Here is a 25830-nt window from a genome sequence, read left to right on the forward strand (position 1 = left end):
GACCAATATGATTCGGGGGTGTACAGCATGTTTGGCCGACGAAAATATTTTGAGAATTGTAGACCCAAATTTTTTTAGCCAGGACGGTGCTCAAGAATTTAAAAAGTGGTCATAACTCATACATCACAGATAAAGTTATACCTTTTTCTTCATCCTTAGGCAGTATCAATTAGCTAGCCACCTATCATCGGCCCATTATTTTAGATGGAGAGTTTGCTCCTGGGACAGGCAAAATTAATGCCTTTGACAGATGCTACATGTGTTGAGAAAGGCTATTGACCTTTTTTTTTTTTGGACTATAGAAGTCGGATAAAGGTTTTAAAGGTCAAATTAGGGCAGGCAATATTTATTCAAATGATGGGCAACCCTCAATTTCTAGGTAAGACCATGTCCTTATGACAAGAGGAATGATATTTGGTGATATTTTAGCAGATTCAAATTTTGACCCCTGTATGTACTTTGACACACTCAAAATTCCCATTGCTGACAGAAAGCCAGTAAATTATCTTCAAATAGCTGGTCTTGAGAAACAATATCCATCAAAACAAAATTTAAGGTACCTAAATAAGGTAAATATGACCAGAAGCCAGACTTTGATGTTTTGTTGCTATTGTCATCCTCCATATAAATTGAAATATGTAACACAATCTGGTCCATGGAGGCCAAGAGCTGCCAAGGTGGCAAATTTGAAATTGTGATAAAGGCAAAAATATGGAGTAAAAAACAATAAAATACACATCACAAAACTTCGTAACTTTCGAACTGCTACACCTTTGGTGTTTTCAGTATAATGATAGCCTAATGTTTGTATAAGGTGATAATTAAAGTAACTCAATTTTCAAAAATGCCTCCTTTGGCCTCCATGGACCAGATCGTGATTATGAAATTTTGTATGATCTCTTATATGACTATAAAAGGGAAAAACCCTCGTGCATGCTTTTTATGTACATCTTGTTTCTTCCTTTTTCTTGTTGGCAAAATACCATAGATAAAAGTTCCCTTAGATTACAAGATGATCTTCCAGAAGATGCCAGACAAGAAGAGATCAACTGGAAACTATGGGTGTTTGCTAAGCGAGGAAATCCGCACAAGGTGCAGGAATGTATTGATCTTGGAGCAGATGTGAATTACTGTGTAAGTAGGGGCACCAGGTTGTTTTGTTTGTTGATTAAATTTGTTTTTCAAAGGGAAAGTGAATTTTGATTGGGGGGGGGGGGCAAATGTCTAAACTATAAGGCTATTTTAATATTGCTATTTTAAAATTGCTAGCAGAGAGGGCCTACTGGTACAGTCTTTAAGTATAGACACATCACTTTATAGTATAGGGTTGTAGGCTTGATATAATTATACTGATAGTGCTATCTTGTTATATGAATTGCTTATAGAGAGGCTCTACCGTACTTCACCAAGCTGTCCAGTCATTAAGTATAGACACTTGTCAAGTGTTGCTGCAAACAGGATTGGTAGATATCAATGCTAGGACGCTAGTTAGGACACAGAAGGTAATTGATGATAATCTTAATGAAGGTTTTGTTGGTAATTGAAGAGGAGTGCCTAGACAGTTATAAAGTTGTAGGAGGTGGTTATTATGGGAGGGGTCCTTAGGTTGAATACAGTACATATTGTACATGGCAACTTGGTATGTACTAATGGCCTGTGTAATAATTATGTGTACCAGGGAGGTATGAATTCTCAAAATTATCTGCCAAAATCACTTGGCCCTCCCTTTGAATTTTGAAAATATCTGTGGCTCCCCTTTTGATGTGCCAACAAATCTTTGGCCCCTTTACTCATGCCAGATTTAAAATTGTGTAATCATCATGTGTGGCAAGCAGGAAACTTTGCATATCTGTGACACAATCTGGTCCATGGAGGTCAAATTGAGATAGAGGCAAAAATATGGAGTAAAAAATAAAATACATAAACAAATTGACATCACAAAACTCCATAACTTAAAAACCAAGTATGATCACTATGAAATTTTTACACTGAAAATCACACTGATATCTGTAATGAGCACTGAAAATTTAACACAATGAACAGCACCACTGAAAATAACTCGAAATAGTTCTTTTGTTATTCTGTATGCAAATAACCATTAATTGTCCAACCACACTGAAAAAATGGACTGAAACTCCTCTGAAAATCATTGGCCAGTCATTAATCCCACTGAAATGAATTTAATCCCACTGAAATGGATTTAATCACACTGAAATAAGCTGGCCTGTTCCATTGTTATGGAAATTAGTGCCCTAGATCATTGCTCATTATAGCAGACAATAACCACTTGATATACCACTGAAAAATACACTGAAATACCACTGAAAACAATTTCAGTCTAACAATTTCTTTTGTTCTGATGATTTTCAGTGTTACCCTGTCATTTTCAGTGTGTTTTTCAGTGTAAAAATTTCATAGTGGATAGACCTTTAGTATATGATAGCCTAATGGTATTGTATAAATTGTATAAGGTAATAATAAGTTCTAATCTTTTTACTTCTTGTTTACTACCTGCACGTATGAACTTACACTACTGTATAAGAAGTCAATTTGGCAAAGATTGCCTGGACATAGTGAGAAAACTGCAACGTGCATCGCTTAAAATAGCACGATACCGGAACCATCTACGGTTTAATCTGAACTGTTTCAATACTCATATTACACCTAAGAGCCTACGTTTGTCATCTGCCATAAAAGGATACGTAGCCAATAATATTCTAAGGAAAGCAGAACGATCGCTTGTAAATGAACGCATCCGCCAAACCAACTTTACTCTGGATATATTGCATGAACAACACCAAGATTGCCTTGTTGAATTAAGCGGTCGTCTACCCGAGGAGATCGTTAATAGGGTAATTGAGTTTACAAAGTCGTCACAGTTACATGAACATGAACAGTCAAAAGCTAGACAGGTAAACAAATTTCGCAATTTGAAAAATCCGCCCCAACAGGAAAATCGCAAGGGAATTAATGGCAACTGGAGAGACCGCGATGGAAACACTGTGACTGATTCCAACAAGGACAAGTGGGTAATCAATTCTTCATCTCGCGATTTGAGCCAGGACGAAAGATCATTACTTGAAAAGGGATTGAATTTTGCTGTTTCACCCACTCGAGCTACCTGTTCATGATTATATAGCGGCTTGTGAATCTGCCTGTAAACAACTTGGTGATGGGGATGCAGATGAACCAAGGGGGTGACACTAAATTCACGGTTGTTCTATTAGCAACGCAAAACCTATGAAAAATTCCGCTGGTTTACTAGCTAGAAAGTGAGGCCAGTTATCGATCCGTTATGAATAATTCATGTTCGACCCCTTGGATCATGTTAATTGATATTGGCAAATAACAACGTTGTTAGTTTTGCGAACTTTGCCTGTTCAATGAGAGTATAGCGCGCTCCCAATACATCTGGGCACAAACAAGGCGAAAACGATCCAGTTTAATGAAATGGCGGACGGGTATTCCCATCAGGCACCAGTGATATGTTTTTCAAAGAAAGTCTACTAATTTGATATGAAATGACATGTTGCAATAGCAAAGTCAAAATTAGGCCTTGCTGTCAATAATATGAAGGAAATATGTGACAAAGTCAAGGTGTGAAATACAAGTAGTATTTAAGCTATAATAACCTTTGATACCCGACCTGACCTTCAATCATGGCGGCTTATTCGTCTTATGTATTTCTATTATGCTCTCAAGTAAAATAAAATACCACTCTGCACTAAGCAGACAGAATGTTACTTGGCTCCTAGCATGAATTATTGATTTTATACGGAGGTAAACAAATGCACAGTGTATGTGCAAGCCGTGCATCAATACTCCAAATATTTACGGTAAATCTGAATAGTGGTCACATATGACATATCATGTGTTCGGGAAATCACGTGGCAACATTTTAAGATTTCAGGCTTGTTTACTAGTTAATTGCCATGTGTACGCTTTATTATTTATCTTTGTTAATTTACATATATTTTAAATGCTGATAAATCGTGGTTGGCTGCCCATGATATCCGTTAAATTCAATGTTTTATGAATATAATTCTACCACGCAGAGGAGGTCACGCAGCAGAATTTCACTTCAAAGTTTATACATTTAATATATTTAATATGATAATAATTTTTTGTTATAACCAACTGGTACACGAAATATACTAGCTTATTACATATACAGAAAGGTGATTATCAGCCTCCACTCAGCAAATTGACATGCCCGGCATGCAGCCATTCTCCGCCTGGATAACATGACTGTCGCCTCAATACGCCTGGGCGCAAATTTAAATAACAATACGCTATTTACATATCAATTCGGCCTCATGCTAATTAATGCTGCCCCATCCAGGAGTTCATCTATGGATGAACTTCGAGGTAAGGTCACTCATATTATCAAAACAGCCAAGTTGCCAGAGAGTAATTTACCTAAAGAGGAGAGAAAAGCACTTGAGAACTTAAGAAAGGATAACACCATTATAGTGCTCCCCGCTGATAAAGGTCGCGCTTGTTGTGTCATTGATCGCACAGATTATGAATCAAAAGTGGACAAATTACTTAGCGATGATAATAACACCTATGAAAGACTATGCAAGGATCCTACTGAGAAATACAAAAAAGGAGCTTTCACCCTGGACCAAATAAAGCACATTAGAAATGTACTTTATCTGTACTTTATGGGTACTTTAACTGTACTTTCTGGGTAATTAGTACATATAAACTGTACTTTAAATGTGCTTATTTTTCATATCCTGGAAAAACTGTGTACTTTAAAGGTACTTTAAATGTGACTTTAATTATACTTTATGAATATTTTGATAAATATGGGAAATTGTTGGTGCTTTAACTATACTTTATTTGGACTTAGTTCTTTCCCAGTGTCAGTGAGTATACTTTAATTGTGCTTATTTTGGACTTAACCAAATTTTGAACATCAGTGTGTACTTTAAATATAGGCCTACTTTATCAGTACTTTATGTATACTTTACCTGGATTGGTTTTCCCCGGTGGTATTGTCAGCAATGTAAGAGTACTTAAAATGTGCTTTTCAGTGTACTTTAAATGTACTTTATTGTGGACATCATGGATATATATGATGTTTACAAGTCACATGACTACATTCTTCTAGATTTGAAAAATACCAACGGCCATCTTGTGCTAAGGTTGTATAATGCAATGGATGTATAAAACTGTTAATGGACTTACAAATAATGGACTTACAAATACAGGCTTGATTACAGGAGATAGTTACTGGTAATGTATGCTTGCATGTGAACATAATTGTGTTACCAATACTTTGACAAGCTCCATAAATGTGGTAAGCTTATAATTATAAGTAAGCTTATAATTATAAGCTTACTGTATGCTTCAGTATGCTTTAAATGTACTTTTCTAGTCATTGTGCTTTATTTGTACTTTAAAGGTACTTTATCGTCGCTCCAAATGTCGCACATTGAATGTTGTTTAGAAAGCATATTTAAAGCACAGTGCTTTAAATATGCTTGTTTGGTATAAAGTACAATTAAAGTACAGTACTTTAAATGTGCTTTTTCAGTATGCTTTAAATGTACTTTTCTGGTCATTGTGCTTTATTTGTACTTTAAAGGTACTTTATCGTCGTTCCAAATGTCGCACATTGGGATGTTGTTTAGAAAGCATATTTAAAGCACAGTGCTTTAAATATGCTTGTTTGGTATAAAGTACAATTAAAGTACAGTACTTTAAATGTGCTTTTTTCAGTATGCTTTAAATGTACTTTTCTGGTCATTGTGCTTTATTTGTACTTTAAAGGTACTTTATCGTCGTTCCAAATGTCGCACATTGGAATGTTGTTTAGAAAGCATATTTAAAGTACAGTGCTTTAAATATGCTTGTTTTGGTCCAGGGCAGTGATTCTTAATGATCTCAAGTCTTGTGGGGCCATTGATTTTGCGTTAAAAGAAAGATTGTTTCCAACAGAGTGTGATGTGCCCAAGATATATGGCTTGCCCAAAGTGCACAAAACTGGTGTTCCGCTAAGACCCATCGTTTCCAGCATTGGGTCAGTTAGTTACAACTCCTCGAGATTCTTGGCTGACATTCTTAGTTCAGTTATTGGAAAAACACCTCACCACATTAAAGACACTAAGTAATTTGTGGATTTTGTGAGCGACCTCAATATTGCCCTGGATGAATTGATTGTTTCTTACGATGTCACTGCATTGTTTACCAGTGCATGTACCTGTAGACAACGCTATTGAAACAATTTGCGTGCACCTAGAGGAGGATACTTCGTGGACAATCAGGACATATCTTAACGCCGAGCAAGTGCTTTGACTGTTAAAGTTTTGTCTGAATACAACTTATTTTGTTTTATGCGGACAATTCTTCAAACAAAAACATGGCGCCGCCATGGGTGGTCCTGTTTCCCCAACAACATGCAATCTTTTTATGGAACAGTTTGAAAGCTTAGCCCTTGAATCTGCACCACATCCGCCCAGAGTGTGGCTTCGCTACGTGGACGACACGTTCGTAGTTATTAAACGGGAGCATTTCAGCGAATTCACAGAGCATATCAACCCGCAAAGTGATCACATAAAGTTCACATGTGAAGCAGAGGCGGATGGACAGCTTCCTTTCTTAGATACTTTGGTCAAGCGTTCCGAGGACGGTTCTTTACGGGTCAGTGTGTATCGCAAACCTCAATTTTGACAGCCACCATCTGCTAGAGCATAAGTTGAGCGTAATCAGGACTTTGTTCCACCGGGCGGATTTCGCAGTTACAGACCCATTAGACAGAGAGAAAGAAATCTTGCATGTGCAGTCTGCGCTCCAGAATTGTGGATACGAGCGTTGGACATTTCACAAAGCTCACAAACCGAAAAAACAAACAGATAACTCTTCTGCGGCGAATGCTAACACCAAATGCAAGGCTAATATCAACTTGCCATATGTCAAGGGAACCAGTGAGAAACTTCGCCGTGTGTTTCAGCAGTATGGGGTTTTTGCCACCTTTAGACCCCTCACCACGCTGCGAAAGAATCTGGTAGCACCTAAGGACCGTACTGAAAAAGAAGATCAAACAGGAGTTATATACCACATTCCATGCACGGATTGTAACTCTGTTTACATTGGTGAAACCGGAAGGAAACTCAAGTTCAGACTTCAGGAGCATAAATCAGTTGCTCCAAGTGCCAATTCTCCTGTATCTGCTCATACCAAGTCCGGTCATAATATTGACTGGGACGGAGTTACCATTTTGGAAAAGGACAGCAGGAATGATACAAGGAAAATATGTGAAGCGATCCACATTAGGAGAGACCCGCAGCCCAAAATCAACACCTCGGTACGAACTCCAGTACGAATCTCCAGTTTACAACAGCTTGCTGAAATCAGTTAAACCAACTGGCAACTTTAGTAGAAGATCTTCTAGAAACACTGATCTCAGCAGCATCTCACACACCATCACCCACTGAGGAAGGAACCAGTTGGTTCTGAAATATTTGGGAAAATAACCTGGTGAGTGCAGTTGAAAGTTTTAATCTTTTTACTTCTTGTGATAATTATAGTAACTCAATTTTCAAAAATGTCTCCTTTGGCCTCTATGGACCAGATTATGTCACATGTGAATGTTTTTCTACCCCTTTTGAAAAAGTGCCTCTAAAAAAAAAAAAAAAAAGCCAAAAAAAACCAACATGTTCTATTAAAAAAGTATTTGTAAATTGAGAGCAAACCCATTGTTTGTTTGCTTTTTGTTTGTTTGTTTTTGTTTTTTGTTTTGTTTTTGTTCTTGTGTTTGCTTTGTTGCATAAATGATCTCGAATGGATCATGCTAGCATTGGATTGCAGAAGGCGTTTGTTTGAAAAAGAAACAGTCATCAGAAAAGATGAGAAAAGAATTAACAGAATTTGCAATTACTTTTTATATCAAAATGTGGCAGAGCTGTGATTCAAACCCAGGACCTACTGTAACAGGTCTACATATTATATGCATCTGAAAAGCATTGCACATTGCCTAATATTTGAGTAATTATTTTGTAAATACTGTATGTATGAAGCAAACACTTCTTTTTGCATTGTTTTCAAAGGGTTTGGAAGAAGAAACAGCCTTCTTAGTGGCACTCAGGATACCCGGTGCACAAAGTCATGCTATCTGGAATTTATGCAAACTCCTTATTGAAAATGGAGCTGATGTTCACATAGTAAGTTATTGCTTTTCATAAACATATATAGATCTAAAAATATACAAATTGCGAAATAATTTAGTGTACATTCACACTTGAGATACAAATAGAAAAATACAAAAATAGCGGCCAAATATAATCCTCCTGTTTTGTTCGTTGGCATCGTAAGTTTGTTTTTGATAGGGCTGTTATCGACAAGGCTGTTTTCGGCAATATTGTTGACAAAGCAATTTTCCAGATTTTCGACAAGCATGTAACAATTGTCGACAAAAAAGCTAGTCACTAAGATATTAGAGGTTAAGGGAAGGGGTATGAACGTTTGGACAGTATTTATTGTAGGACATGAGAGTACATCAGACATATCGAATTGCATTCTGAATACTGAAGAATGTCCTTCTGATATCAAATAATTTTGATTTTTGAAATTGTAATGGAATACACATTTTATGGCAAATCATTAAAAATTGATATTTTGATATTTAACAATACTAAAGTAAACTTTATAAATCTGATCGATTTATACTTACAGTGTATGTAGGTGGGATGAAAAGCCGACGATCAATTGAAAATTTTGACCTTTTCAATTGATCGTCGGCTTTTTCTCCCAGCTACATACACTTTAAGAATATGTCATTAGATTTATAAAATTTACTTCGAGGACTGTTATATATCAAAAATTTGACAAATATCAAATTTTAATAATTTGTGATAAAATTTGTATTATATCATGAATTTCAAAAAATGAAAATTATTTGATATCAGAAAGACATGCTTCGTATTCAGAATGCAATTCGATACGTCTGAGGTGCTCTCATGTCCCACAAAAAATACTGTTGAAGACGCCATAAACACTCATTCTAGATCCCTTAAGCTTAAGATATGCTTAACATCACCATTATTTACCATAAAATAAATGCATCTGTCTTCTATTTCATTTGTACATCCGTAAATGTTGCAGATTATCTTTCCATTACAATCCCAATATTCTGATGATGCATATATGTATATAGTAATATTTCTGTGTAAATAACCGATGCATAGTGTGTTATCTGAACTTAATATTTTTACTTTGTTGATATATTACAACTTGTCAACATCTTGTCGGATCTTGAGATTTGACGGTTGTCGACAATGAAAATTGGACTGGACAACAGTTTTTGATGGCTTTTGCTCCTCAAGACCACCAATTTGAATATTTACTGCACTGTAACCTTGTTAATAAAAAACTGTTAGGGCCTCAGATATTAGTTTGTGTTCACAGGAATTTGTGTTAGGTCATTATAATCAGGGCATAGGCAATTTTCTTGGTCAGACTGGGGGCAAAATAAAAAATTTTGGGGCAAAGACGAAAAATATTCCTGAATGCATCAATCATTTTGACCCAGTATTATCAGTGGGATATAATACATATAGAGGCCGTCAGCCTTTCGCCATCTTGTGGGTACAAACGATACGCGGGATTCTGCGTCGGACACTACGCGCAGGGCGCAGCTTGCCACGCAGCTGTTATCACACATCACCACGGTGATTTTGCTGTTCACGCATGGAGATTGAACGACGATCGCAGCCTGTACCCACAAGATGGCGGCACATGACGTCACGCTAACGGCCTCTATACTGTTTTTTAGAGATACAGTACCTGTAAAGTCTGAGCTTCCAAAAATTATTTACTTTTTTAAGTACACGCTGTTCTAGTTTATTTAAAATGGGCTTTATTGGGACAATGTGCATGCATAGCATGCAAACTTTTGGTATTTTACAATATATCGGCGCATGATTTGAGTGAATTATTGGTGGAAAACAGGCTCCTTGCCCCTTTTCTTTTCCTTTGCCTTGCCGATTTTCACTTTCATATTTAGTCATGGGACACTCTTCTCTTTCACACAATGTTATTCAATAATTCATATTCATAAGTGGCTTTGAAGGTACGTATGATGTCATTTCAATGGTATCAATTGGAATTGCTATATTAACATTATGAACAGTTCAGTTGTTTGTTTTTATTGCTGGTTTTAAAGATCAACAAGACCCTGCCCCTCTGTTTATGCCACTGTAACAATGTTTTCGTTTGTTTCTTATTTTTAGGACAATGAGAAGGCATTTTACATTGCTGTTACGACAGGCAACTATGAGGCATGTAAGGATCTCATTGAAAAACACAATGTTCCAGTTGATACAATATATGAGGTGATTTTATTTCATTTAAATTAGTGTGGTGTGGTTCTACCAGTTCTTTTCATCTCTGCTTTTTTCATCCTTTTCTAAATTCTCTTTGTTTGCTTGTCACTTTTGTTGTATTTTTCTTTCCTCCCTTTCTCCCATTCGCTCCTTTTATTTCCCACAGACTTGGTCTCCAGCTTAGTTTGCTTACTTTTTCTTCCCATTCGTGAGTTTCTTCATGACTTCAATCTTCTTTATTTCATTGCATTTTTCTTCATCTGTTATGTTTGCAGAATAAAATTGTTTAAATTGTATCATTGTATATAATATGATTGATAAAACAGTCAAAATTAATTGTGATCAGCACTTACGGACAAAATTGCACAAAGTAATTTCACAGAGCAGGAACATTTTAAGAGCAGGAGACAAAGGGTGAAATAAAACACATGTAGAGACCATGTGTAGTTGATGCATCCAGCTCCAGAAGTCAGACAGCTTGTGTAAAGAGAATGAATTACAAATCTTAGTTAAAATGTTTATTTTTTGAACAGAAAGGACAAACTGCCCTCTTCTCTTGTGGCAAATACTCCTATCCCAGTCAACAAAAAGTGTGCAACCTTCTTCTTGAACATAAAGCAAGTGTACATACTGAAGATCAAGTAAGTCCTATTGGTTATGTCAGGGAGGTGATTATCTTTTGGTTTGGGATGTGTGGCTTGCAGAAAATAGGGCCTCATAGCTAAGGATTTTCATAAAAGGATCCACATGTCATCGGCTATATCACATACTGATGTATTTGCAAAATATGCATTTCGAGAAATTTAGCGATTTTCATTTGCTGCATAATCTTAATTAAAACATTATTGTCAATTAGAACCTGATTAAAAATAATGCAAATATACCATATTTTCAATGTAATACCAAAGTATGGCTAGAATACTTTGGTAATACACTTATCACTATCAGAGCATAACTTATTCTGCAAAAAAATTAATATTAAATACAATACGTCACTATGTGAAAAGAATTAATGACAATTTTGCTGATCAAATCGTGAATACGTCGTGCAAATACGTCATTATGTGAAACAATTTTGCAAATATGTCACTATGTGAAATGGACAAAACTAATTAAGCCACTTTGAGGCATGGCTTTTGGTGAATATATAGAGTAGAACGTAAAAAAACTAATGTACTAATTTTCTCAAAAATGCTTAAAATGTTGAATACGTCAGTATGTGATACGGTCGACGATGTATCAAAACCTACAAAGGATTATAGGTTAAGATAGGTCCATATGTTTACATATTTTTCACTTGCAGCCTAAGAAAAAATTATTTGAGCTATAAAATAGGTAACCCTAATGCCCTTTTTGCTTTTTGGTCAAAGGGAAAGGAAAGAAGAAAGAAAAAAGATGAAGACAAAAGTTGTTTGCTTTGGTCTGGTTTGAACCACAGAGCTCTTGGGTGTTGAGGACCAAGATTGAAGATAGCAAGCCATGTTGAGCTTCTATAAGCCCAGATGTGATGGAAAAGAATACATAACTGAGATATGCAAGGTTCTTTGGAGGTTGTAGTTGTAGAATATGATGTTTCTGATGTTTTTTACATGATATTGCTGCTCTGAATAACAACAACAACAACAACAAGCAGCTTTTATATAGCGCCGTAACATGAGCAAAACACGACCTCGGCACTTTACAGAAAAAATATCATAAACTACACATCTTACATTACTAATTTAAACAAATAAATAAACAAAGCAGCATGAAACATGGGGGAAGAAATTAGTCCGGGAATAAATGAGTTTTTGTTTGGCTCTTGAAAGAAGCAACTGTGATAGAGTTTCTGATGACATTTGGTAAAGTGTTCCATAACATTGGGGCAGCATTTGTGAAAGCGCGATCCCCTTGAGTAGTGAAAGTTCTGTTGACAACAAGGCGAGGTTGGTCGTGCCCGGAACGCAGGTTGACAGACGGAATGTAAATGTGAAGGAGTTCAGTGAGGTAAATTGGGGCTTGATTGTGCAGGCACTTGTAAGCAAGCAGAAGGGTCTTAAAGATGATGCGCTGTTTGACTGGCAACCAGTGCAGTTCTTGAATCAGAGGAGAAGTGTTCTCACGTCTGCTTGCCCGAAAAATGAGACGTGCAGAGCGGTTCTGGATCTTTTGAAGCTTCTGTATGTCTTTGGCTGTGATGTTAATAAACAGAGAGTTGCAGTAGTCCAATATGGATGTTATTAGCGCTCGGACTGCTTGCTTGCAAGTGTCTTTGTCAATGAAACGACGGATTCTGTTGATATTGCGGAGATGATAGTTAGTGGAGCTAGATATGGAAGCAACCTGAGCAGTCATTGACATGTCATCAGACTCAAACTTGAGTGGTGTTATCCAAATTCAAAGTGACAGTAGAAAGGTCTTTCAGGTTGTGTTTTGAAGCTAACACCATGAACTCTGTTTTACTTTCGTTTAGCTGCAGCTTGTTAGTGCTCATCCATGTCTTAAGTTCTGCAATACAAGCCTGGAGCTTAAAAGCTGCAACAGCAGCATCACCCGGAATTTTAGGGTCAAATTCAATATAAAGTTGCACATCATCCGCGTAAAGGTGGTAATTGATGTTATAACGGCGGATGATTGCTCCCATTGGATATGTGTACATTGTAAAAATTCCCGGGCTGATGCAAGACCTCTGTGGAAGTCCATAAAGCAGAGGAAGGCTTTCAGACATGGCTCCTGACACACAAACTTGGTGATCTCTTTTGGTGAGATAGGAGGCAAGCCATGCCTGCGCTGTTTCAGTAATAAAGTTTAACACAGTGCAACAAGTTAAACTCAATTTACCCTTGCTGAGAAATGGACCAATCCATGTTATTGTTTACCGGGTCAGATGTCAATCATTGTCATGCAGATAAATTTGTATTGTTTGGCTCGACCCGGGAACCAATGGGATTTGCCGCCTTCGTGGGTTTCGGGCGTGATTAGGTGGTGATTTATTCACTGTTGGTTTTGTATTGGACACGACAACAACAAAAATCTTCCCACCCACCGCGCCCTGTGTGGACATGTGAGAAGGAAGTAAAATATAATTATGTGTGACAGTAATGAGATAATGACCTGTATAAATACAGATATATTTTATCTACTACATGGTAGTGTGTTAAATAATAGCTAATTAAAGCATTTAACTGTCTGTAAGTTTAAAAGAAAAATCAAGAATTATGGTCCCTGTAGATAAGGAGGGAGGAATAAAGAGTTGACGCCTTGATCATTAAAATTACATGTGACTTGCAATTAATTTCCCTTTCTCAGATCTTCATAGTTACAATGTACACTGTTTAATTAGATCATGTGTTCAATATGTTGCTACATAAAATTTATATAATTGTTCTGTATCAAACTTTTTTAGAATGATAGTTCAAGAGGGAAAGTAAGTCGTCAAAACTATATATATGTACAGGAATTGACAATCGTATTGTTACATGCAGGCACAGGTCCGGTGTCATCAAAAACAGTAAAGTAGTCTTTTATAAGGTCAAAGACTTCACAGTAAGCAAAAGAAAATAATGCTGGGTTTTGAATTATCTTTTCTGTATTTATTTATTATGATATATGTATATGTCATAGAATGCTAACATTAAGACTTGATCCCTTGTAACTTCAGGTAGATCACCTGTTGAAGAGTCTCAGGAATTCCACTTGGGAGCGTGGGATCTGTATGCACCAGTACCATAATTTATTGTTGAGTTTCCAGCCATGATATTTGATGAATGATCCACGGGTTCGGGGTCAAACGCTCAGAATTTAGCCTCGGGTGGTGGCCACCAGAGTCAAGTTTGGATCACATTTGGTTTTGCTAAACGAGATTTTCTGCGCCTTTGGTCGTTGTTTCGCTAGAGTCTTGGGTTGGGTAATTCGCTCGATTAGAGAATCTCCTATTATATATTTGGCTATAATACGGCTGAGAATTTGTTTGTTTGTTTATTTGTTGTAGGTACTGGTGCGGGTCTTAAACAAAAGTCAATAAATGGTTGTCGTGTCTGATTGCCAACATGCATGCAAATTTTGCGTCCGAGTGTTTTCAATTTCTCTGTCTTGGGGTAATGCCATAAACGCTGGTTAGTCTGTTGATAAGAGTAGGGTAGTCCACCGTGTCGAAAGCCGCGCTTAGGTCCAGGAGGACCAGGAAGACGGCATGCTTTCTGTCGATGGCATTCAGAATATCGCTCCTTACTCTGAGTAGGGCTGTTTCAGTACTGTGCGATGGCTTATATCCTGACTGAAATGGTTCCTCTAAGTCATTAATAGCAAGATGAGATCTGATCTGAGGAAGAACTACTTTCTCCATGATCTTTGAAAAGACCTTTATATTGCTAACAGGTCTGTAACTTTTGAGTTCGTTAGAGTCCATGCTTGGTTTCTTGATTATAGGTGTCACAATGGCTGATTTTAAGTTCATTGGAAAACTTCCCAGAACAAGGGACCTGTTTATAATGCTCGTAAGTGGAGCGATAAGCGTGTCAGTAACTGATTTTAGCAACCAAGTAGGGAAAACATCCAAAGTGCATTGTTTATTGGGAATATTCATGATGATCTTTGATACTTCCTCTTCAGAAACTTGGTTGAAAGTGCACAATCTTGGGTTTTCATCCGAAATAATCTTTCACTAGCGGTTGTGTCAGTTTCGAGACCATCAAGCCTATCCGAATCAGAGCAATTTTGTTTTTGAAGAAAATTGCAAAATCATTGCTCAGCTGACTCAAAGACTCACAGGCAGGGAGGATCTTACAGCCACTGTTCAACAGAGTATTGAGTGTCTGAAACACTTGCTTCGTGTCTGCTGTGTCAAGTTCTTTCTTATAATAAGCAGATTTTGCATTATTAATCAACTTTGTGACAATCTTGCTTTGTTCGCGTTAAAGTTCATAGTTGCGGTCATTTTGGTTTTTGTGCCATTTACGCTCCAGTTGACGCCGTTTCTGACGAGCTTTGTGAATGTTATCGTTGTACCAAGGGTATCTTGGACGGAATGGTTCTGCTTCTTTCTGTGCTTGGTGCGTGTTTGTCAATAACGATTGTCAGAGATTCCTCAAAATCTTTGCAGGCTATGTGAATGTCACTGTTAACAGCGAAGTTGTTAAGTTCAGATTCCAAATCCGCTTTAAAATTGACAAGGTCGATGGCTTTATAATTCCTCACAGAAGACGTTATGCACAACAAAGTGATCAGAATGCAAGCTTCTATGAACATTAAGGTGCTCAATGATGTCATCTGTAGGCCTGGAAATAATCAGGTCAAGAATACCCTCCTTGATGTGAGTTGGCTCATTGACATGTTGCTCAAAGCCAACTGTAGATAGAGTTTTCAGAAATGCCTTAACCTCCGGTTTCTCTGGTTTTTCCATGTGAAGATTAAAGTCTCCAACAAACATGATCTTACTGGCTGACATACTCACATCCGTTATAAACGAGTCAATTTCATCTAGATAGTCAGGCGTTTTCAGCTTGTTTACCTTAGAAGGAGGAGGACGGTAAATAACAACAAACATGATGTGATTGGACTTATCACAGATAAATGTGTGTTCAAATGTCTTAGTGGTAACTGTACTAGGCTTAATTTGATATTGGAGAATTGATTTGAATAATGTTGCTATTGTTCTTATTGTTAATAGGATGGACTGACACCCCTCCAGTTTGCTTTAACCAATGGAGCTACAGCCACTGTTGTTGAGTCACTTATTAAAGCCAAATCTGATGTTAACAAAAGGTTTCCTGTAAGTCCACTTTGTTCTGATTGAAAAGCAGAAAGTTTAAATAACATGCATGGTAATCTTTTTTTCCATCATTTTGATTTGTGTTAGTGGCAGTGCGATATCAAGTAGGTAGTGGCGTCGTTCATCATGTAGAACAGGATAGCAAAACAGAATTGGCCTGAAGTGGTCGTTATTATTCCAAATACTATTTGTACTGAGTACCCCCCAGGTATTCTGAGGTCCAAAGCAAAATGTTTACATTTTTCACAATATCCAACATATAACTGATGCAAAGTTATTAAGCTAATTCATAACTATCACTGTTCAACTCCTTACTTTACAAATACTTTACAAAAGATTTTATTTTCTCAAATTTGCAAATATGGTAGTGCGCAATGCAAATACGGCGGCCAGCACTCTCACAATTTGTTCGACGCGCAACACAACGCGTGGAGGTTACTAATATTTACGCTGACGGCGCGGAGGTCCACTGTCAAATATTAGTAACCATGTTCAGCGTTTGCGTTTTGGCAAATAAATAAAAATTATTGGATTGCATGTATCAGGTATATTAATGAGGTTATGAATACTGGTGAGAGAACATGAAAGATCATAAATTGATCTTGATGCGCTAATGTGTAATGTTTCTATGTTCCTAGATGGACAAATATTAATGCTTTTTCATATCAATAAACCATTACCTAAAAGTACTGTTATGTTGTTGTTTTTACCAATCAGCAGGATGGAAAACCAATGATTGCCCATGTACTGGAGGAATATAACTGGCGGAGGAATTATTTGAAATACTTATTGAATGGAGGGATTGACATAGAGATGCAAGATGAGGTATGTAGAAAATGTCACAGTCAAGCAATATGGTTGACCATTGTTTATTGCTCAAATGTCAATTGATATTAGAATGGCATATAATCAGCAGGGCATACCACCTGAAAGCTAGTTGCATTTGACTGAATTTATGTGAATTTACCCTTTAGTACCGCTTTTTGTATAACTTTACCATCCTAATAAATATATCTTGAGTTTAACATTTTTTGTGAGAAATTTGGATGACCTGACTTTGAGGGAATGTGGATACTAAACAGGTGACTCGCCTTTTTAAAGTAATCAAAATTAGTCTTCATATTGCTAACAAACCTCTGTCAGGTTTCAAAGAGTGAGAGCTTTCATTGATAGACCTATAATGTACCTGAAGTCCATGCTGTAGGCCGCCATTTTTAATTGTGGATAGTTATGGACTTTTAAATGGGTACATGTTTGAGAATAAATTTGTTTTATTTTTTCCCAGTTTGTTAATATAAAAGTAGATTTTCCATCACTAGTTTTTTATTTCTATTGACAAATGTTTTCTCAAGTTAGTTTTTCTTAAATTAAAAATCCATACACATGTAGTGTATAATAAGCTAGCTAGTCTGTCTTGTCTCAAGTTGAGAGTAACGGCATGTTGGCTTTTGCAATGGCAGATTAGAATCGTGTGCACTAGCCCATGGAACATATACACATGTGAAGAAAGGCAATTTGTCCATAAGCTAGCGATGCAACCACGTAAATACATTGATTCAAAACTATTACTGCAGAATCTCAATGTTTGAAGAAATTTGGATTTTATTATAACAGGGTCTTTACATTGCTAGTAGAATTCATCATTTAAACAAATTGTAAATTAAATTTTTTTTAAAAGTATTTTTAACAAATAATCAGCTGCAAATCAATTGGTGAGACTATTTTGCTTTATCTCTACACAGAATGGTTATACAGCTTTATTGGCTGCTGTAGCAAGAATGAATAATGAAGTAACAAAAGAACTCCTAAAACTTGGTGCAGATATTTCTGCCAAAGACAAGGTAGGTATTTTTGTGACCCATTTAACTTGTGCATTGAGATTTAAAAAATAAATAGGCAATATCAATAAAGTGCTTTGTGTGTAATACATGTACCCAGACAGATAAAAAAAATCTACTTCATTGATGCCATATGAATGAACTGCGACTCCTTGGGAATTCCCTTCCAGCACGCAGGAAATTTTGCATATTTGAACATGTTCCTATTGTTTCCCTACACCTTTCTAGGGCGTAATATAGAAACGTTGCCCAAAATATCTGTGCCAAAAATCGCTTGCCCTCCCTCCTTTCGACATGCCAAAAATTGGTTGCCCCCCCTTTCAACCTGCCAAAAATGCTTCCCCCCCCTTTGGCCTGCCAAAAATCTTTGCCCCTAAAATTCACCACCCCGGGTACACATAATTATTTGCACCACCCCTAAGTGGCATCACTGCTAAGTTATTTGTGGCAGAAGAAGCATTTTGAAGGTATTTCATTTTTCACCGGAAGTGACCCTTTAATGACCTTTGACCCCAAATCTGTACATTTTTAAAACACAGGGTAATAACAATGCATGTGTGCAATTGGCGTCACTGTCCTACGTAATCTGTGGGAGAAGATGCATTTTTAGTTGAAATGATGTTTTTGACCCCTATGGCCCCTGCATGAACTTTGACTCCATAAGTTTCAGGTGACATGTATTGTCATGGTCAGTGATGAATGTGACAAAGTTAGGTCAAATCGGTGTAAGCATGTGAGTGCTAGAGCAAATGTAAAGGTCAACAGAAGAAGAAAGAAGAAGTAAGAACCGGTAAGAAAAAAGACACAGATGTGACTAGGTTTGCACTTTGTAATAAATGCTTTGTACATGATTGTGTCTTGCACATTGTTTGGTCTTGATATCTTCACATAACTTGCATATTACTATCAAAGTATTAGATGAGAAAAGCCAATGTTAGCAAAATGATATGACTGACAAGTAAGATCATGGGAATTCCCAATGTGGTATTTTTATTTAGGGTCAAAGGTCATTAAAGGTCACTTCCGGGGCATGATGAAATACCTTCAAAATGCCTCTTCTGCCACAAATAACATCGGAGAGTAATGCTGCTTGTACATATGCATCGACTTTAGCCAGTGCCTATTGGATGTTTACAGATTTAGGGTCAAAGGTCATTAAGGGGTCACTTCTGGTCCAAAACGAAATTCCTTCAAAATGCATCTTCTGACACAAAATATACAGCAGTGATGCCTCGTGCACACGCACATGCATTGTAGCCAGTGGAGTTCAGAGATTTTGGGGTCAAAAATCATTAAGGGGCCACACCACAGTTGTGTTAGTGGTCTTAGGCCACTGCTATGTCTAGTTGTCATTGGAAAACTGTGAACTCCAATTTTCAAAGCTCATTGTCATTGAAACACTATGAGCCCCAATTTTTTCCACCCTCAATATTACCTAAATAGTGCACAATGTTCTGAATCATAGATATCACTTATTTGGCTAAGAAGGGTCTGTATTCTTACAGTTTCTTTACACAGCTGTGACATAGTCACTGCTGTGTCTTTTTTCTTATAATACAGGTTTATAGCCTCTCTCTTATTTATACAGCTGTGACATAATCACTGCTGTGTCTTTTTTTCTTACATGATCTTCTTCTTTCTGTCAACCTTTATATTACATTTGCTCTAGCACTCACATGTAATTTAATTATATTTTGTGCTCAACTTTTCTTAAAAGGATGGAAATTCAGTTTTGCATGTATGGGCATTGAATGCTTATCGAGGCAATAATTATCAACAGTGTTGCAGCAAGCTGTTTCAAGATCTTCTTGAAGCTGAAGCTGATTTGGAATACGTAAACAAGGTATACCATTGTATACAGGGACATTGTAACTAAATCAATAATCAGATTGCATACTTGATCAGCACAAATTTAGCATCATTATTAAAAGGGGCATTTGTAATCCAAAGCCTGCCCACTTTTTTTTTTAAAAGTTGAGATTTTTATACCACCGGAAACCTAATGTTTATGTACAAAAGATTTCTTGCAAATTCATTCTCTTGGCAAAAACTTCATCAAATTTGTATTTACATTCAGTTAACAGAACAAAATCACAAAATTGGACTACTTTTGAAAAAAGCGCCTCATGCTTCAAGTAAGACAATGCCTTGCCAAAATTGGGCTACTCTTGCAACGTGAAATGTTTTTGAAAACATACACATTATATTTTATATATTTATAATGATCTTTTTCCCTCAATTGAATACCTGAGTGGAAGAAGGGCCCAACTCCATCAAAACTGTTTTTGAGATATTAAGAAAAAACATAATATTTTGAAAAGTTTTATAGACAGAATGTTTTCAACTTCAGGGGACCTTCAATACATGAACATACAATATTACATACATTCGAAATTATATATGATGTTTCCATGGCATTGGTACAGGTCTTAATACGAGCTGGAGTTGGGCTCTTCTTCCACTAATATACTGCAAGTACCAGTTCCGTAAGCATATGTGTTATAAATAGCTACAGAAATCCATTAATTCCACAAGTAGAAGCATGTCATATGTTAGCAAGAAAGTTTATTGTAGTGAAAAGCAGATTTCATGGATGTTACAAAATTCCTCTTTAACCCAATATTTGTGGAAGAAGGGCCCAACTCAATGGAGTTGGGCCTTTCTTCCATGAAAATCATGATTAAGTGTACATGGAAGACTATTTTAGAGAGTGGATTTTGGCTCATCTTTCACAAACAGTCTGCTGGCAATAAAATTATGGGTCAAACTCATTTTTGTAAAAAATTGGAGTTGGACCCTTCTTCCACTCTGGTATTCAATTAGCAATTTCCTCCATCCATAAACTAAAATCAAAATAACATGAAAATCAAATGTTTCACCACTTTCTTTACAGTAACTGACAGTCTAAAGCTGAATTTATACTCCATTGCTGAGCGATGAGTGATTGATATTTGACCAATGAGGTAGCGTGCTTTTCCCAACGCAACAAAAAGTGCTCTATCTCATTGGCTCAAAACCAATCAATATATGCTTAGCAATGTAGTATAAAAATCAAGCTGTTTCAGACAACGTGTGTTACTGTCTTTCTGTAAGGGTGCGAGTCCGCAGCCGACTGATGATGATGATGTAGTATAAATTCAGCTTTAGTCTTCCTCATGGCCATCACTCCTCTGTATACAGATTTTAGCTCTCTTCAACATGGCATTCAAACCACATCTATCTGAATATGGGTCTATCTAATTTCACAAGTCTTCCTGCAGACTTTGATGAAATTCAGAGATGCATGATTACACATGTTGACATCATCAGGCAGAAAAGGCCTCTCATTAGATGTGATGTGAATGCATGCAGTGAATAATGTGAAATGTAATCCTAATTGGCTAAAAGTTTCAATGTATAATTTGAAATTTGAATTGTAACCTTATTCTGTCAATTACATTACATGTGGATAGCACGGTGGCCGAGCGGAACGGGCTAGGACTCATAATCGGAAGGTTGCGGGTTCGAGCCCGGCGACGCCATCGTGTTGTGCCCTTGAGTAAGGCACTTTATCTCGATTACTCCTCTCCACCCAGGTGTGAAATGGGGAGCTGTTATGAATACTGTCCATTGAGCGCCGCCCAAAGGTATGAGCATGCCTTGGGCATTGTATGGCAGCTGACATATTCTAATGATGGCGGAATAAATGTAAAGCGCTTTGGTACATGTTCACATGTGAAAGGCGCTGTATAAAATACCAACATTTTTTTTTTATTTACATGTACAGGTATCTAATAATGTCTGTCAAACATACTAATGTCCCATATTTTTATAAAAATTATTAACTCTGAAAATTATTAACTTTGAAATCAAATTCTTCTCTGCTTCAGGATGGTTGTACTGTAACCAATTTGTGGCTGAAATCACTGGCAAGTCAATTAAAATGCAACAGAATTGCAATTGGTGATACTAAGTCCAATATGTTTTCAAGCCTTCTTAGTCCATACATGATTGAAACCACTGATAAGGTAAGAAGATTTTATTGTGAAACATTTTACTTGTGGTTTCTTATCCAAACAAAAGATGAAACATTCACTGTAAATGCAAACCACCAAAATCCAACATCTAATTATTTCTGATTAAAAAACTTGAATGCTCCTAAAATGAAAACAGGCAGATTGGCAGGGGAACTTCATTATTTTTCCGCCATGGTGGGTTAACCCTGAACTTACACTTAATTTAGGTGTATTTTGTCTTGGGTTCAGTCTCTAGCATGGAAAGTTTGCTATATCTTTATAAATATAATGATTGTTTGTAGGCCTACTTGATTTGGGTTGTTGCTTTTCGTATTTGAAAGAACCAATGTTTAATTACAATATTTCTGGGTGCTGTAATGTACGAGATTCAGCTATGAATATACATTTTACCAATTTGGCAATAGGAATTTGCTTCATTTAGCAAATGCATGATGACTTTCTTGTGATGACCTTCAAGATGTGTCTATTATCAGAAAAAGAGATGAGGTTGTTGGGGGGTTATTGTACTTGAAGAGTTTAGGCAGATATGAAATGTGCTGGATTGGTTTTTTGTTCATGGATGAAATTTGCTGTAATCGACAAAATCTGACGAATGACTCATTTTCAGTCCAGATTGACACCCAACACATTGAAAATGATTAAATTTTGACGAAAATATGATATTTTTTTAAATTAACACTTGTCTAATTTATTGGTAGATTTTAAACCTATACCCACAACTAAAATTGTTCACTTACGTATGCTTTCGACACGACGACTCTGTGTCTTTTTCAAACTGATTGTGATTGGGTTATTGATCTGGGATGTCACATGCCGGGGTCACATGACGAGCTGGCGATGTCATGTGACAGAACAGGTTCATAGACCGGAGGTAGCTGGTGGCGGCCTTTGTCCTTGTTGAGTGAACTGGGGTGGCGTCTGATGTTGATGGCTTCCCTTACACCACGGTTAAACCAGTTGGGAGTCCTGATCAAGCACTTTAACATCCTTCCATGCGATGGTGTGTTTCGCGGCTTGAGCGTGTTGAGCGACTGGCGAGGAGGCATTGCTCTTGCATTTATGTTCCGTCAATTTTCACATGAAATGTGATAAACAGTTCCGGAGCGTTGCCGGCGTGCTGGTGAATAAAGCGGACACATCATATGAAATTAAGACTACATCCTGTGCTCAGCTTTTCAACTAACTCCTGAGAGTTCTTGAGGTGGTATGGGGTGTTCCCTGCTAGGAGATATTATAATATGATATGATATTATAAGGAAAGTGCTATCAATGAAATAATTAATATATTAATAATTAATTAATTAATTAATATATTAAACATACATTTTGTTTTTAAGATCTATAATTTGACATTGAACTCTACTTTGGCACAATAACTTTGCAGAAGTATTATAGTCCTAGCAATCAATACATTCAGAAAATACAAGATGTGCTTGTAATTAAACAGTAAACTATACATTGCGAATAAATACTTAAGTATATTTTGAATAAAATGCCATGCTTTTAAGGGATTGCAGGAGCCATATTATTTCAGTTTAAGCCATTTAATTAAAAATGTGTAGTGTACTAAATACTAGTAAATGGTAAAAGACCAAATTTAAGGCAAAAAGACAAGTTTGGAGTTTTGAAGGAGAGAGTTGACAGAAAGTTGAAGGAGTTAGATTGACTAGCGGGACACCCGCGCTACGCGCGGGTCCCCGCTAGGTGAGTAAATGGGAGAGCGTTCACTAAAACAGGAGGAATTACTGAACAGGTAGAATCATTGAAACGGTAAATTTTATTTATCTGAACCTGACCCTCCTTAAGCCTATGTTTCCATTTGAACTTTCTTTCTTTTTAGTTTCTTCTACATGGGCCAATTTTGTTCCATTAAAAAAAATTCTGCTGCTAAGCTTGCGATTTTCCGTTGACCATTTGTTTTTATTTATTCAATCCCGTTCCCGTTATTTTCTAAATCTGTCCTTTCTTACATTTCCCTTTTAGCTTCTTTTTTTATTTGCTGCTTGTGATTTCCCGTTTTCATGTTATTTATTTGATTCTGTCCTCAGTTTAATAGCCTTTTTATTTAAATTTCCTGATCTTATTATAGCTTTCTTACATTTCTTGAAGAACCCACATACTCGTACAGCCTGTTTGTCCTCATTTTGTTTTCTTTTTTATTTATAGTAGGCCTACCTCTTCATGTTGTTTGTACTTTTTCCCACATCTTTTTCCCGTATTTATTACGCTACGCTCCTTAATACCCTTCCTTACGCCTCTCTGCGTCGCTTACGCGTGCCATGGCGTAGTGCTGCGTTACCAAGCTGGTATCGCTAGCTTCTGTGTTTCAGCATTAGATATGCCGTGCGACGCGCAGGGCTAGCTTAGTATAACTGACTCCTTTTTTTGTTTATTTAGTATAGCAACGGACCACATTTTCACTGATTTTGAGGCCAATTCTTGACCGTTTTCAACCAAATTTTCGCATTACCGTCTCCGTATATTCCTCGATCTCCCGTATGAATTTGGTGACATTTGGATCGAAAACTGACGGAGCCTTTATGTGCATAGATACAACATTCCCCTATTTATAGTAAGATATGGACATGATGGGTGTAAGCGCGATAATGTGGAAGGTCAGGTCAAGGTCATCTGAGGTGAATTGAGTATAAATTGTCAGATTGTCAATCACAAAGTCATTTGAGATCGACTAAGTATATATGTGACCGTCCATCTCAAACCACTCGTAAAGTGGGCAAATTATATTTCGAGTTACAGTGCAAAATGTGCATAAAGATTGTATTCATATGTACCTAATTATTGTCCTACATGTTTCTCCTTTTAGTGTCAGTCAAACGCCAATTTTTAATCCTATTGTTGTAGAGGATAATAAACTTATAGTAAATAGCTCTAGTCTTTGTTTGCTTTGGCTAAATCCTGTTCAAGTGATGGGCTAACCAACAATCAACAATGAGAGGACATTCCTGAACCTCGTTGACTTGGGGATGATTTGAAGTGACCGCCAATTATGACCATTTGATATGTAATACCAGCAATGTGGAAAAAGAGAAAAAATGTAGCCCCAAAATAATGTACCCTTTTACTGAAGGAGCAAAGTTTAACAAGCCATAACTCCACGTCTGGATATCATATTATAAACATCGTAAACATGATCTTCATCCATGGCATTGTCTTTTTTAAAGACAGTTCTTGTTTGGGGTTAATTTGTTAGTATTTATTTTAAAACTGAGCGTTGGAGCATCTTGTGGCATGGACTAATGATCTGGAAAATATTGATTATAATAAAACAGGGTAGTGTTATATTGCATAATAGAAACACCAACTTAGGGTTGGACACAAGTCATATTGTTTATTTGTTTGTTGTCTCTTATTTTCAGTGATGTTTTTTTTATATCTAGAATGGAGATACTCTTCTTCACATTACTGCCAGATATGGTACTCCCGAGACATGTCAACTTCTGATCGACCGTGGGGCAAAAGTGAATGCAGAAAACAAGGCAAGTACTTGAAAAAGTATTCTGATTACATCTATTATGATTCCAGTGAGCACCATGCAGTGGCGGTTGGAGGCATGGTGCACTGTTGAAGGCACCGGCAAAGCACTGTGGAATCACTAAGTATAGGGGTGTTCTGGAGTCATATTGTCCATTAAATAAAAAGGGGGTATATTTCAAGAACAAATGTGACTCATCACATCAAATCCAACCATTTGGCTTTAGAAATGAAACACTAGGATAAACTGCTGTATTTTAGCTTTAAAATGACACCTTTTTTGTTGCAATCAGATCCAGAAAAAAGTTTTATATAAAAGGCAAAACAAGCTCAAATTTCTGTTTATTTTATTTTTATTTTCTCATCTCCTTTCATTGTTATCTGCCAATGAAGTGGTCGGTTTT

The 25830-nt window shown here is 36.8% G+C and overlaps 1 protein-coding gene across 1 annotated transcript; it reads left to right on the forward strand.

The window, feature by feature from the left end:
• Positions 1-357: 357 nt before the first annotated feature.
• LOC140164831 (uncharacterized) lies at positions 358-19794 on the forward strand. Its single transcript, XM_072188209.1, has 10 exons — positions 358-379; positions 989-1134; positions 1386-1502; positions 8058-8171; positions 10239-10340; positions 10865-10972; positions 15979-16080; positions 16801-16905; positions 17823-17921; positions 19636-19794. Exons 1-10 carry the CDS (start codon positions 358-360, stop codon positions 19792-19794), a joined length of 1074 nt encoding a protein of 357 aa, XP_072044310.1.
• The last annotated feature ends 6036 nt before the right edge of the window (positions 19795-25830 follow it).

The sequence above is a fragment of the Amphiura filiformis genome, chromosome 1 (assembly GCF_039555335.1).
Source record: "Amphiura filiformis chromosome 1, Afil_fr2py, whole genome shotgun sequence".
In the NCBI taxonomy this organism is placed as follows: Eukaryota; Metazoa; Echinodermata; class Ophiuroidea; order Amphilepidida; family Amphiuridae; genus Amphiura; species Amphiura filiformis.

Bases quoted from the DNA above. Each gene is read 5' to 3' on its own strand.
- LOC140164831 (XM_072188209.1), top strand. From the start codon at position 358: ATGGGCAACCCTCAATTTCTAG. The intron at 380-988 runs GTAAGACCATGT...AAAATACCATAG, and splicing joins GGGCAACCCTCAATTTCTAG to ATAAAAGTTCCCTTAGATTA. The intron at 10,341-10,864 runs GTGATTTTATTT...TTTTTTGAACAG, and splicing joins CAGTTGATACAATATATGAG to AAAGGACAAACTGCCCTCTT.